The following is a 15,614-nucleotide window of genomic DNA, read 5'->3' as shown; positions in this document are numbered from 1 at the left end:
CCTTATCGTTGATCTTTTTAAACTATCAAAATAAGATATTTTGATTTTAATAATTTGACTCCTAAAGAGTTTCTATGAGTAGTCTATTAAAGCATATTGAGAATGACTTATGTTCCAAGAACCAATGCTACCAATACAGGCACTGCCTATCATTGAAACGATACCTACTACTAATAATGAGCTACTATTCAAAATGCACCTGTTGAGGTGAATGCTGCTGTGGTTGAAACCGCAAATAATGTTCCGTTTTTATCATGCTAATGACCCAACCAATCCAGAACCAAATTCAAAGAGAATGACTACATTTACAACATTTTTATAACACATTTACAACAAATTTTAAGTAACAAGTTGTTATTAGTTATTATAATTTAAATCTATAATTAAAATTACATTTTTACCTATCAATAATACTTAATAACAATCTGTCACAAGTATTGTAAATATAGCATTTCTGAAATCGAAACTCACATACAAAAATTCTGCTGCTCGAACGCATTATTAATAAATCTAATCTACTGCATCCAAGATACTTTATTACCTAAGTTTTTCACTGCAATGGGCTCAGTACCAGTCAACAGTCACACATAGAAGGCGATAAAAACACGTACAAGGATTTTGATCAAAAGATATTTCTCAGTCCAAATTGGCCAAAACAGTACCAATCCAATACACACCAACAAACTTTTTTCGTTACAAAGTACAAACAGCCAAAACGTCCCCGCTTTGACTATTCATTTCCCACTTGAGGATACAAACAAAAACAATCACAACCGTCCACCTATCCAGAGCATTCAAATCCAACGACCCGTAACATCACAGTCTTTAACGGTCCAAATTCCACCCATACCCGCCACAATTAACCGTGAAAAACAGAAAAGTGGGGATATGACAGTTTTGCCCTTTTATTTTATAACTAAAATTAAACCGGTTCCGATACATATTGCATGAACTCCGAATCGGATTCAAGTCCGGCCAGCGTTTCCGGCGACAAAACCACCTCCAGATCCACGCTTCCGTTGCCTTCTCTTCCCGGAAAAGCCGAAATCTTACCGTCGAATTTATTAGCTCCACCGCTCCGTATCGCCAAAGGTTTGCCCCACCCGAAATCGTTATCGTACATCGGAAATCTCGGCGAACTTCCCATCGTTATCATTGCACCGTCGAAATTCCCCAACGGAAAAAGCCTCGGCTCTCTCTCCCAGTCCTTGACTCCGCGACGCACCGTTTCGTTATCGTGCGACACTACGTTTTTGTGTAGGAGATCCCCGCACCACCGTAGATCTCGATTGACAACGTCTCCGACCGTCGCGACGGTCGGGATGCTCTGAATCGCGTTGCCGAAGTAGTAAGGATCCATCTTCGGCTCGAGGCGGTGGCGGCAATTCACCGCCATACGGAACGTCGTCGTTTTGTTGGTATCTAATTTCCTCGCACGCGTCACCGATCTCCACAGCTGAGCGCAGAGGGACTGGAACGACGAAATCTCCGCCGCCCGATTCTTAACGGCTCTCCAAGCCAAGTCGTTGCATTGCTTCCCGAGAATCTCGGCGGATTCGTCGTGACCGTTACTGCGCGTAACTTTCTGTAACTGATTATTATAGTTATTATTACCGTTGCTGCTGCTGTTAGCTCTGAGTTTCAGTTTCAGAATCGATTCTCTAGTGAAGTGAAAGATTCGCTCGCGCAAAGGCTCGTTGCCGGAGAAAGTGACTTTCGGGCCGCCGGGAGGGAATTCGAGCACCGCCGGCGAGTTAAACACGGTGTCGCGGCCGAAATTCGGCAGCTTCGTAATCTTCTTCGTCTCGCCTTTGCAAATCTCAGCGAAGGTGTTGAAGAAATGCCAGAAGGAGGTTCCGTCAGTAACGGCGTGATTAACGGTACAGCCGATGAAAACGCCGTCAGATAGCTCCGTTACTTGAACGGCAACCAAGGGCCTGAAGTGCCCCGAGTAACTTAACGTCCTGTCGAAAGCGAAGAACTCCCTGAAACAGCCAGGGACGTCATGTAACGGGGAGAGGATCGGTTTGGTAGAGAGGTGTTTGGCCCTGGCAAGAATGAAATCGACGCCGGCGTCGTTACACTCGACGTGAACGTAGCCGTTAGAGTCCGTTACCAAACGGCCAGCTAAGGCGGGAAAGTGAGTGAGAGCCGAGGAGAGAGAGTGTTTGAGGAATGAAACGAGGTCGTCTAGAGAGTAAGGTGGGTAAGCGAGTAAAACACCCTTTTGAATATAGTGGCAGGAGAGCATAGGCAAGTCTGAAACTGAGAGCTTAAGAAGCGGTTTTTTAGTGTTGGATTCTGATTTTTTTTGTGGGCATATGGTGCATTTTGAAACTATAGACACCGAAGAAGAAGGCATTTTTTTTTATGTTGAATGGGGGTTTATAGTGTTAAAACAAAGAGTGCGTGTAAGTGTGAGAGGGAAAGCTTGGAGTTGAAGGTGTTTAAATAGAGGAATTGGATTCACGCACCTTTTTTTTTTTTTTTTTTGCTGAAGGATTCACGCACTTGAGGTGAGGCTTTGTTGTACTTCCTTGAATGGTTGTTACTAACAACTTGTTAGTGGCAACTAGTTACAGGCTTATTTTTCTTATCTCTTTATGACTGGACCTCTTTTTTGTGTATGATGTTTTATAATGGTGACGTGGCCAGTGAGGGTGTAGGAGAAGGAGTACACATGGCGCCAACAACTTCAAGGTTTTTTTTTTTTTTTCTAACTGTAAAAGCTAGTGTTGAGATTTGTGACGCTCTGGATTATATGTAAGCATAAATATTAGTGATTTTAAAAATTTAATAATTTATATTATAAAAAGTTACTTTATTTATTCTATTTTATATAACACTTAATATTAATAATTTTATTTTAGTATTTAACATAATAAAATAATATATGATTCAAAAAGTTATAATGCAATTGCAATCACAACCACTATCATAGTCATGGAAACAACCGCATAGCGCCATAAGCCCACCACCGTGACCAAAACTCATCAAGAACTAGCAAAGAAGAACCAAAAAAAAGAGCAGAAAAACCAGAAAGAAAAAGCGAGTAGAAATACAAGTAGAAAAAACCCACAGATCAGAAAAAAAGAATTAAAAAATAAACAAAAACCAGCAGAAAAAAATCAGCATGAAAAACCCACAGGTTGGGGAAAAAAAACCCGCGAAAACCACAAAAAAAAACGAGCAGAAAAATCTGTCTGAACAAAAACCAGCAAAAAAAAAAAAAAAAAGCCCACAAATCGGAAGAACAATCAGCAAAAACCAATGCTAATGCTCTAATAGTAGCAGCAAAATGTTGCAGTTTTTTTTTTTTTTTTTTTTTTTTTTTTTTTTTTTAATTTATTGCTGTTGCTAAAGATAGATTGACCTGCACTGTGAAAAAGATGAAGTATGGAAGGGCCTATGAGCCTAGGAAGTAGGAGCTGGATCATAGTTGAAGACAGTTTCAGGAAATTTATTGCTGTCGCTAAAGATAGATTGACCTGCACTGTGACAAAGATGAAGTATGGAAGGGCCAAGGAGCCTAGGAAGTAGGAGTTGAATCATAGTTGAAGACAGTTTCAGGAATTTTTATCCATAAGTTTTTTAAGAAGCATAAATTATACCATCTAATAAAAGAGATAGATCTTAAACTTTTTTCCTAGTCTATTGGGCCATGTTATATATATATATATATATATATATATTTTTTTTTTTTTTTTCAGATTTTAGTTCAAAATTTTTTTTTTTGGGCTTCTTTTTGCTTGAAAGCTCCAATATATTGTTAAGTAGAATAAATTATAAAGTAAACTTTAATTTTATTGACATAAAAAAAATTGAAGATGATCTCAAAATTTTTTTTGAAGGGTAAACAAATATAAAATTTTAAATTATTATATAAAAAAAAAAAAAAAAATTTCAGGTCAGGGCCTGGCCTTCGAGTACCGCCGCCCCTGGTTGAAGGGCCTAACTGATGAGTCATGACCGACTTGTTCCTTGCTCTTTTATGATAGAGTTTACTTTAGCAAGATCCTCGGGATTCATATCCATTTTTTAGTTTAGATTCATATAATGTATGCTGTTGTCCATTCTCTAGGGATATAGTGTACTAGGTTTTAGACTATACTTTTGTTAAATTATTCAAAAACTCAATAGATTGTGGTTTGGAAGTAAAAAACTAGTGTGCCATTATTCTTAACAAGTTGTACTATTGTTATAGGGAAGGATCTCAAAATTCCAAACAAATTGAACAGAGGAAGAAAATAATTCTGAAAACCAATAGTTCTTGTATTATAAAAGAGCTCAGCATGTGATGAAATGACACGTGGCATGATGACATGGTATTTGAAGTGATAAGAAGATATGGCACTGTAACATGGGAGCATGTGGCTGAAAATTGCATGGGGAATAGTGATGTCTCTGAAATTGACATTAATTTAGTTAATACCAGGCAATTTTATCATACATGTGGTTAGTTAATGGTAACATGTGAGTATTTTAGGAAAATAATTAGCTATGCTGTATATTGGGGTTATGTGGATTTCATTGGATAAATGTGTGTTGTGTGGACAAGTATTAAGTTTTACCTTAGTGTTTGTTAGGTCGAATTGAGATGTACATACAATAAAGCTCCAATTATAATTTAACTAATTATTTTTGGGTACAACACAAACATGACTGACACTTCTCTAGATAATGAAAAATGATATTTGAGTGGCCAACCTGATAACGCTATGTGGCTAGAGACACTATAACATGTGAGATTCAATGAGGACTTCAAAAATTTAAGTAGCAAAGATTGTGATACTTCAAAATATGTCGATTGAATATAATAAGTGTATGTTATGAGGGTGTATACTGAGTCTCATATTGGATATTTATTAGGTCAAATGATGTCATATAAATAATTAGGAGTAGCTTTGGGATTTTCTATGTCAAGACCTCCAGTTCCCAAGTCTAAGATGCATGTCATTTGCTCAATGAAGCCATAAAACCAAAGGAGAAAAAATGTCTAAATACATGAAATATGAATAGATCTTTAGAAAAATGGGAGAAGTTTGGGTCCAACGACTTCTGTGCATTGGGTCCAATACGGTATGAACATATGACCGTACAGTTAACGTGGCCAAAAAAAACAAAAGCAATGTCTAAATACAAGAAATATGAAAAGATCTTTAGAAAAATGGGAGAAGTTTAGGTCCAACGACTTCTATGCACTGGTCCAATATGATACGAACATATGACCGTACAGTTAACGCGGCAAAAAAAAACAAAAGCACTAGCTTACAAAATTGTTGATATCATGAATAGTTAAATGCACTCGTATGAGTAGTACAAAGACACTAACTTTCATTTTAATCAACATCAATGAGAAACCACAACTATGTGCTGCATGCATGTGCGCTATTAAGTCCTGCTTCTGGGAAATTCACATTCATGGTAAGTTTACAGGGCAAAACCCAATTGCTAGGATGGTTCCAACAAAGCCTAATTCTTTTGACCCAAATGAAATAGATTAGCATGTTCAACGCGAAACAAATGTTGGACACTTTCTCTCTAAAATCACGTTTGAGAGTTTATTTCAAGCAGTGTACATACATGAAATTTCAAACAACCACGTTTTGTGTTCAAATTTGGGAAAGTAACTAATTTCGGGAGAGTTCCTGAGTCTGAGCAGAATTTTGGACTCTTTAATTTAGGTCCCCATCATAATCATTTGATGGCTCTCTTAGACAATGGCACTAATCATTAATACGCCGATTTATCGTTTAGAGCTCCAATTAAAATAGGTTTGGTAGTGGGTCTAAATTGCCGGCCGGAGAAGACAACCGCATGTGTAACTCAACAGGCCGGTGGTATGTGAGCCTGATTTTGTACTTGATTCGTTTCTTACCCAATTTAACTTGGAAGAGTTATAGTTTACTTATCAAAAAAAAAAAAAAAAAAAGAGTTATAGTTTAATTTTTATTTTATTTTTGGGGTTTGTGAAACTTAGTCTATAGAGTGGAGGCTTGGGCTATCGGCCCAAGCCGAAGTGCTCATTTTTGCCTGTTTTAGATTTATTGTTTAGGGTAATATTTGACGTTTCAAAAGTAGGGTTTGTTGTGTCATTGTATTGTACTATCACTTTTATATTATTCTCTTTAATATAGTGTCATCACTATAACTCTGTGGACCAAGGTCGGATCTATAGCATAGGCAACTGAGGTGGTTGCCTAAACCTCCAAAGTTTAACCAATAGGTTTATTTATTTCATTTTTATAGTATTAATTAAGTGCAAATATTAGCTAATAAATAATATAATATTTTTTTATCAAATGAAAGACAAGAAAAAAAAGAGGTGAGAAATGCTACGTCCACAACATTTTCACAACAAACTCTAAGTGGTTGTCATTGGTGGGCAAAAGAGTAATTTAAGTGGTGGGTTCAAATTATAACCAGTAACAACTTAATACCTAGGATTCAAATTATAACCAGTAACAACTTAATACTTAGGATTTGTTGTTAAAATTTTGTGAATGTAATACTTCTCAAAAAAAAAAAAAAAGGCAATACCCAGAAAATTTCACAACATTTTTCATAACAATTAAGTTGGCAAACCTTTACTAATTTTCATTTAAGTCTACTAGTAACATTAATTTTTACTTACCACTGTCAATATGTCATATCAACAAGTGTGAAAAGTTTTGTTATTTTATTTATTTATTTTTTTTGTGTTTATAAACTTTCTCAATAAGAAAAAAAAATCTACGTGATTAATGTAAATTAGTAATTTTGCATCTAAAATAAGAGAATATAGTTTAAGTAATATATATAAAATGCCTTAATTTAATTTTCGCCTTAAGTCCTCAAATGCGTTAAGCTACCTCTGCTGTGGACATAGACATATTATTGAATCATGTAAATCTTTATCTCTCGTGATTGTTTGTTGTGCACTTTTTTACTCTATTTTATTTCTCACATGTTCTATGAATTAGGTTATATTCCTAACAAGACAGAGTGTCAAAATCATGATTCAAAGAAAACTAGGGCAGGATTAGACAAAACACTTTATAAAAAATCATCTCTATTCCAAGTGAATTCTAGAGAGAGTTTTTATATTACCGTTAGTATTTTATTTTTAGCATATTCTTGTATGTAAGAATATATATGCACAGTATCACGTTATTTAAAATTTTAAATGACTTATTAATATATTCATGATTAGAATTGTAATATATAATTAATTTGAACCATAGAATGAATCTATTCATAAAGCATGTTAACACATTTTATTACTAATTCAGATAAGCAGAAATCTTATTGTTGAAATTAATATTATTATTATTATTTTAAAATTTAAAACCATATTGTTGAAAACATGGAATAATAACTGTTGACAAGTTTCAAAAAGTCCATGAGATGATCCGACAGTTTCTTGTTGGAAGAGTTATTACCCAGAATCCCCACTTCACTATACAGGTGCGTAGTTATTAATTTTTTTCATTTGAACTTGTAAATACTTTAAACCAAAAGAGGTTTCCAAAGGCTAGCATCTCTATATTGGAAGGGAAATGTTAAAGAATATCCTAAGGGCATTTGTTAGTAAACCATTTAAAAAAAATTTATGGAAAAAGAAAAAGGACACCTATTAACTTGATCCTTGGAGAAAATTGGTCTCTGCCTTTTTTAAAAAAATAATCCATCATTTTGCCCAATTTTCCAAACTAATTAGGGAAACGCCTCTCTTTTGAAACTCGACTTTCTAAAAATCGAGTTTTAGCTTAAAACTCGATTTTTGGACAATCGAGTTATAACAAACTGAAAAAAAAGAAAAAAAAAATTCTGGAACCCTATAGTAGTGTTTTAAGGAGACCTATAGTGACGTTTTAAGACCCTATAATGGCATTTTGGAACTCGAGTTGCAATTTTTTTTTTTTTTTTTTTTTTTTTTAAAGTTTAATCGCCCCATACCTATAGTGACGTTTTGAGGACCTTGTAGTGGCGTTTTGAAACTCAATTTTTGGACAATTGAGTTATAACAGGGGCATTTCCCTAATTAGTTTGGGAAAATGGATAAAATGCTAAATTTTTTTTTTTGAAAGGGACATTTGCCCATTTTCTCCCTTGATCCATATTAGAATCTGTAAAAGCCTCTTTCTCATAGCACACAGTTTTTAAGGAAATCATAGATATGTACTCAAGAATTATTAGCTCTTGTGCTTACTGCTTAGTGACATGGATTGTCACTAATACCATATTTTAAATACAAATCACGTTTACTTATTAACTACATATTTTATTAGCATGTATCACATATGGGGTAGGTTAGGCACTTTTCTATTTATCGATCTTGGATGAAGGAACCCCACTTCTTCTTTTTATGTTAAGTAAACAAATGAAAGAAATGAGTGAGTGAGGTTTATAGGTGTTAATCTTAAGCTTAGCTCAAGAAAATTACTCTAACATCCAAGATAACTTAAAATACTTAATTATAAGGGGTAATTATTGAGTAATTCGAGAGTATCATAAATACATATTCTCTCTTTTCATATAACTGTGGGTCCTACTAATTAAATTTATGGTGGAACCCACAATTCATGTGAGAGGAGGAATACGTATTTATAGTACTTCCGGAATATTCAATAATTTTTCAATTATAAGTACACGTCCTTACCCATCACTATTTAATAATGTGTGACCAAACTGATGAGACCCAGAGATTTTTTTTTTTTTTTTTTTTTTTTTTTAATCTTTTCCAAAGTTTATGAAAGTGTGCTCCCTTATCACCTAGCTACAATATAGTAATAATTTATTCCACGCACTTGGTATGATACATGCACCATGACATAAGGTGAGGTTGATCAATTAGATAATTCTAAGCTTAAGTGGTATGTATTGACTATTGATCAATGCTCTTTTTCATTAGAGAAATCTTCTATTTCAATTGTTGGGTGGATGTCTAGTGGGCCAAGTCTAACATCTTGCAGAAGCGGAAGTCAGGTTGGGCTAAGTCTGAGTCAATCTGTTGGCGCTGAACTGTCACCTTTTAATGGTACATTTGGATTGAGGGGGAGGGAGAGAAAGTAGAGTAGAGTAGAGTTGGCTAAAAATAGGCTAATTTTGAATTAATTTTACTTTACCCTACTTCCCTCCACTCTCCTTCTCTCCCCTCTCAATCCAAACAGGCTCTAAGAGAAAAAGTTGCACCCTTACCATTGTTATAGCTTTTAGTGTAGTGGGTAAGCGCTTGATATACTAACACTAATAAAGGTAACATTAGATTTTAATTGTCTTATTAATTATATCACCACTAAATGACTATTTGCCCACACCATTTAATAATACACCACTATGCCTCCCTTTTGGTTGAAAACATCCAACCACTCCCTTTAACATATGTTGTCAGAAACTATAAAATTATGAAAAGGGTGTTTTTAGTCAAGAATTATAATGATCCATATTAGTCGGCAGATGATTATGAATAAAACTTTCATGTTTACCTCCAAGTACCATGAAACATATCTAAGTAGTGTGGCAAAACATATCCATTGTGATGGATAAGAACCTAAAAAGTTAAAATCCAAAACACTTATTAAGATTATAAGTTTCAATAAGTCTAATGACACAAAATATATTGTAATTTTCTTTTTCTTTTTCTTTTTCTTTCAACAAAAATTTATTAATTGTTGTGATTCATGTAATAATAAAAAAAATATCAATAATAACTGTGGGGTCCAATGATTTGATGCCCAAGCCCATTTATTCATTGGGGCCCAAGGCCTGAGCCGAGGAGGGTTATAGCCCAGGATAGGTAATACAAAGTACAAAATAGTTCTAGGACACAGCCGAGGATGAATCAGTCCTCGGCATGTCCAAGGTCCCCCTGGAAGGAAGGACAAAAACGGAACAGAAACAGTCTGGAAAAAATCTAAAAATATCTATGTCAATAGGGAAGGACACCTTGGATCGCTTAACGACCAAGGAAAGCTGCCTTTACTGTCATTTAATACTCTGCACCTGACAGAGCCATACTCCCCAGCTTTTACAACCACTCCCAACCACTCTGGGTATGGGCTGATGGGACAAGTATCAGTTTTGGAATGTCGATCCTACACGTGGACGAAGGATAAGGAACACAGGCTAGTATAAAAGGAAAAATAAGCAATCCAAAAGGGGGGCTGAGAAAAATGACCAAAAACCAGAGCCTCCCAGCCCGCCTCCAGGAGAAAGACTCCTAGGGTGAAAACGACTTAACCATGTATGTATACCACGAAGAACCCGCCGTCTGGTGACTAAGGTCTAGCCTTTCAAACCCACGCTTTATAAATGATATTGTTTGGATATTTTTACGTACGAACCCAACACTGTTACGGGTCGTTACAAATCGTGTCCTTACAATAACCATAAAAAAAAAAAAATATATATATATATATATATATATATATATATCAATAATGGATTTACATGAAAATTACGTTGTTTCTATCACTGCTTTCCATCTTATTGAATAAAATTATCTTGTCTAACAAATGGGACCTTCACTTGTTGCCTAAAAGAGACAACCAACTTTATACGAAGCTAAAGATCATATATATGAGCTCGAGGACTTGTCGAAACTCTAGTATAGGTTCTTAATCAAAATTTCATTTTCATTTTCATCACCATGACTTTTCTGATATGAAATCACTATCTTTCACATAAATAGTGAAGCCCCACTAGTCTTGAGCTCATCCAATAATTACTGATAGAATGAAACCTAAGGCCTACTTTTGTTCATAAAAAATCGTAAGGCAGATCGTGAAAGATACGAGTCAATTGTGCATCATTTGTTCATGAATCTAGAGTAGATGTCCGTTGACTGTGTTTTTATTTTTTTAATGATAAAATGAGAACTGGGCCACCCATTTAGGCCTACCTGTCACCTTATTTTTTTTTTTGGAGAAGAAGGCCTACCTGTCACTTGGTAATTCCAAAACAAAAAGTTTAAGTTGTTTAACGCACTAGTTTTGTTTTTTTGTTTTTGTTTTTGTTTTTGTTTTTAGGGAACGTCTTTTCCTTTCACTTTTCAGAGGTAAAAAAAATATATAATAATAAAAAAAAGAGAAAAGGGAAAAGTAAAAAAATATACGCACTTTTAGCCCGTATTAGATTTTGTGGGAACGGGTGAATCTCTCCCACTTTAACCGTACCATCGTCAATTTGTTTGGGACAAAAAAGCAAAGTGTGATTATCCATAATTAACCCTAACCCACAATCTTATCAAAAAAAAAAAAAAAAAAAAAAACCCTAACCCACAATGATTAAATGTTTGCATCCCTTCCCTTAAAAAAGGAAAAAAAATAATAATTGCAGCCCCACATAGTACAGACTAAAGAGTTGAGTACTTAAGCAACTACAACATTTTAGGTGCAAAATAGGAGGGTTTAAAGAGATAGTATAAAGATAATGATATCATTTATGTCTGTGGTTTTAATCATATATGCATTCTCCCTTTCTTTACTATTTATCCGTATAAGAAAAAAAGAGTTTATATTAATTTTGAAACTACACATCAATAAATGTAAGTCAATTAATATAATAATTAATAATTTTATATTAATTTATGAGCTTATATCATAAGTCAAACTTTTTTTTTTTTTTTTTTTAAATTTAGAAAGTGATAAGAAAATTTTATTAGCTCAAATCATTTTGGAATACAGTTTCCAAATAAGATGGTAGTTCTTCCACCCAAACATCTAAATTGCAGATGAAACTACTCTTGTTGCCAGAACTTGGACTAAATAATTTCCCTCCCTTTTAACATGCTTAAAAGTAAACTGCGATATGGAACTTGCCAAGAGTTTGGTCTCTTCTATAATGTGCCTGTGCATGGAGTTTGTTAGATGCCTTTAAAGCTGAAATGACCATAAGGGAATCACCTTCACATTCAGGCTTATTAATACAAAGATCTTTGGTAAATTGGACAGTTGCACACAAGCAGCAATAAATTCAATTGTATTGACTGAGTGAGGTAGAGTTAAACATTCTAAGAAACATTTAAGGCCCTTTTGGTTAGAATTTTTGAAAATCATTCATAAAATCTCTAATTACTTATTTTTGAGATTGAGAATGAAAAATGATTTGTTATTTTTTAAAAATAAAAAATATATGGGGAAAGATGTAAATTGAAAATTATTTTTAGAAAGTAAAAAAAATTGAAAATTTAGTTGTGTTGCGTTGAGTAAAAAAAATTGAAAATTTAGAAAGTAAAAAAAATTGAAAATTATTAACCCTAACTCAACCCATTTGGCAAAATTTGCTATTTAGACTGAATTTAGAAATTTTTTTGGAGAATAGCATGCGCGTCAAACTAATTAGTTAGTTGGACTGTTTTTGGAACTCGAGTTTGCCAAACTCGATTTTGGGCTGGAAAGCAAACCCTATAGTGGCGTTTTTTTAGTTCCTATAGCAGCGTTTATAAAAAACGCCACTATAGGGTACATATAGTGGTGTTTTTGACAAACGCCACTAAAAAAAACGCCACTATAGTTTAAATTTTGGGCTGGAACTCGAGTTTGCCAAACTCGAGTTCCAAAATCAGTCCAACTAACTAAATAGTTTGACGCGTATGCTGTTCACAATTTTTTTTTTTTGAAAACAGTCTAAATACCAAATTTTGCCCATTTGACACGCTTAATAAACGAGTCGTGTTGGGTTGACACGGATGTAATACAACCCATTTCAACTTGCATAATATTAAATATAACATCCATCTATAAATAATTTTTTTTTACATTCCAAAAAGTAGTGCATACACTTCAAGTCTTTAACCTACATTCAAAATAATATAGTTCAACAAAAATATAACATTCATCTAGAAATATGTTCTTTACACTCCAAAAGGAGTGCATACACTTCAACCCAAATTCAAAATAACAAAGTTTCACAAAAAGAAAATAATATACTTCAACAAAAATATAATATTCTTGGAACTCGTCAAATGCTAAGTATCAATATTAAAAGAATTTGAGCAAACAGTAGACTAATCCTGACTATGTCCACGATTATCATTCATAGACTCTTTGTTGATGTTCAAATTCATAACATCTTCTACAAGCTCATCCAATTTTATTTGTGTAAGTTCTATGCCAAAAAAAAAAAAAGTACTAGTAGTTCTAGGGTCTGTAAAGTTTCAATTTTCAATTATATCCCTTGTAAATTTTTGTAATTACTCACTTTTTTTTTTTAATTTAAAATATATGTTGGATATAAAAGGTATTTGACAAATCTAAAATAAAATAAATGTTTATTTGTTATATAAGTTAAATGGGTTGTGTTAAGTGGGTCATTTTGGGTTGACACAAATAAATTGGCGTGTCAAACGTGTCTATTGCGGGTTATGCAGGTTGACCTGTTTATAACCCGTTTCTTATCGTGTCGCTTTCGAGTCGACCCGTTTATGACCCAAACCCATTAAGGCTCAACCCTAACTCGAAAAAACCCGTGTTGGGTTCGTGTCGTGTTCGCGGGTTGGGTCGAACATTGACACCCCTACATTTAAGGCCCTTTTGGTTAGAATTTTTGAAAATCATTCATAAAATCTCTAATTACTTATTTTTGAGATTGAGAATGAAAAATGATTTGTTATTTTTTAAAAATAAAAAATATATGGGGAAAGATGTAAATTGAAAATTATTTTTAGAAAGTAAAAAAAATTGAAAATTTAGTTGCTATAAAAATAGAAAATTGAGGTTACTATTGTGAGTGTTACTACTTCCACTTCCATTAAATAAACATCTCTCTCTCTCTCTCTCTCTCTTTCTCTCTCTCTCTCTCTCTCCTATTATTACATTTTTTTTAGAATACTATGTGTACGGCACCGTGGTACCCAGATCCATTTGGACCTTGAATTCTGACCCAGCAGCGTGGCCCATAGCCCTAGTCTCTTTCTCTACCCAAAACCCCAGCCCGAACCCACACAAATTGCAGGCCCAAGTTTTGCTACCTAGTCCTTGCTCGATAAACCATTCCCGAGCAATAAAGAAAGAATGACTTTCAAACACACCATCCCTTGCATACCCGGCAGTGCCTTAGGGAACATCGCTGCTGGGCATATCTACTGGAGAGTGGGAAACAGTTCCAAGGCCACTCTCACCACATTCCACTCTCGCCTAACCACCCACTTACGATTAATGATATTGGACCTCCCATTGCACTAATTTAGAGTAATAAATATGAGAAGTTGGAGGAAGAAAAAGGTTGTTGAAAGGTTCTCAAGGAAATAGAGAGAAAAGAGTGATTCAGAGAGAGAGAGAGAGAGAGAGAGAGAGAGAGAGAAGTAGCTTCATTGAGTCTCTGTGCCGAGAACAACCCAAAGTAGAAAATCCTAAACCCACTTTACAAATAAGTTATAAGCTCAAGTGAGATCAGGCCCAATAGTCTCATTTTAGGTGCGCACACTAAATGTTTTAATACACACACGAGGAGAGGGGAGAGGGAAGAAAATCTTAAAGAAATTGATAGTGGTGTATCCAAGAGTTATGCTATTTTGGATATACACCACTCTCTTATTATTACATGGTGTTATAAAAAGACGATTTTTTTTTTTACATGACTCGACTAATACTAGAAATGAGATACAATTGGAGGGGGTTGGACCAAGCAAGCCCAACCAGGATAATCTCTCTGTCCAAAGGCCTATTAAATGGCAGGACAAACTGTCCTAAGGATTGATGTGATTATTACATGAGGAGTCATGACTTGAAACCCGAGAACATTAACTTAACTAATACATATGGCAATGACCTATAATTTAATGATATTCCATCTCCTTTAAAGGCAGTAGCCTAAGGTTGACCCATATGAGTGTAAGATAAAGATGTATATAGGTTTAGAATTAATAAATCATCTAGGAGAGAAAAATTTTCTTATGTTTTTAGCTTTGCATGAATTTTTTATGTCCTCATTTTGACCCTTGTGCAGTACTCTGAATGATTAATTGTTTGGAAAACACAATGTCCGAATGTGGTCTTTTTCATGTCCTCTCATTGTAAAGGCCACTTAAGAGAGAAAGGTCTTAAATTATATATCTAAATCACTTTTTTCTTCTTCTTCTTTTTGATTAAGTGGGGATAATCTAAATCTATTAACCTTGGCCTGAGGAAGAGGGGACAAAAGGCAATGAAGAATTAATTAAAGAACAAAACATAAAATAAATAAATTGTTATTTAATAATAAAAATGAATGATGATGTTGTTAGGTTGCTCTTTTGACAAGGTGCTAACTCCCCACTAATAGTTGCTTTCATCATTTTGGTAATAACAACTTAATTATTGGAATATGCTAATCATTACTTGTCAATGGTGCATGAATGTAATGATGAACCAAGGTAGAATATGATGAATAATATCTGATAGCTGGAACGTACGTCTCCCCATATACTTGTTTAGAGGTTTGATCAATTGCATACATACTTTAATTTGTACTTAATATTGGGGTTTGTTGAAAAGACTAATGTTTTCTATTTTGTCAGAAAGCATTTTAATTAGATTTGCCTGCTTAGTGATTGAGTTAGATGAAAAGCCACTAGAGACTAGAGAGGATAATGCCAAGGAATGATGCTACGGAAGATGACTATAGCGCATGTAATAATATCTTCTTTTCTTTTC

General features: G+C 34.3%; 1 protein-coding gene across 1 annotated transcript; it reads right to left on the bottom strand.

The window, feature by feature from the left end:
- Positions 1-616: 616 nt before the first annotated feature.
- LOC126692325 (uncharacterized acetyltransferase At3g50280) lies at positions 617-2,526 on the bottom strand. Its single transcript, XM_050387892.1, has one exon. It carries the CDS (start codon positions 2,360-2,362, stop codon positions 923-925), a length of 1,440 nt encoding a protein of 479 aa, XP_050243849.1. The 5' UTR covers positions 2,363-2,526; the 3' UTR covers positions 617-922.
- Between the last annotated feature and the right edge of the window lie 13,088 nt (positions 2,527-15,614).

This window comes from Quercus robur, chromosome 7, assembly GCF_932294415.1.
Source record: "Quercus robur chromosome 7, dhQueRobu3.1, whole genome shotgun sequence".
Lineage (NCBI taxonomy): Eukaryota > Viridiplantae > Streptophyta > Magnoliopsida > Fagales > Fagaceae > Quercus > Quercus robur.
This window is presented reverse-complemented; position numbering and strand designations above follow the sequence as displayed.

Excerpts from the sequence above, each read along its gene's own strand:
- LOC126692325 (XM_050387892.1), bottom strand. The coding sequence starts at position 2,362 with ATGCCTTCTTCTTCGGTGTCTATAGTTTCAAAATGCACCATATGCCCA.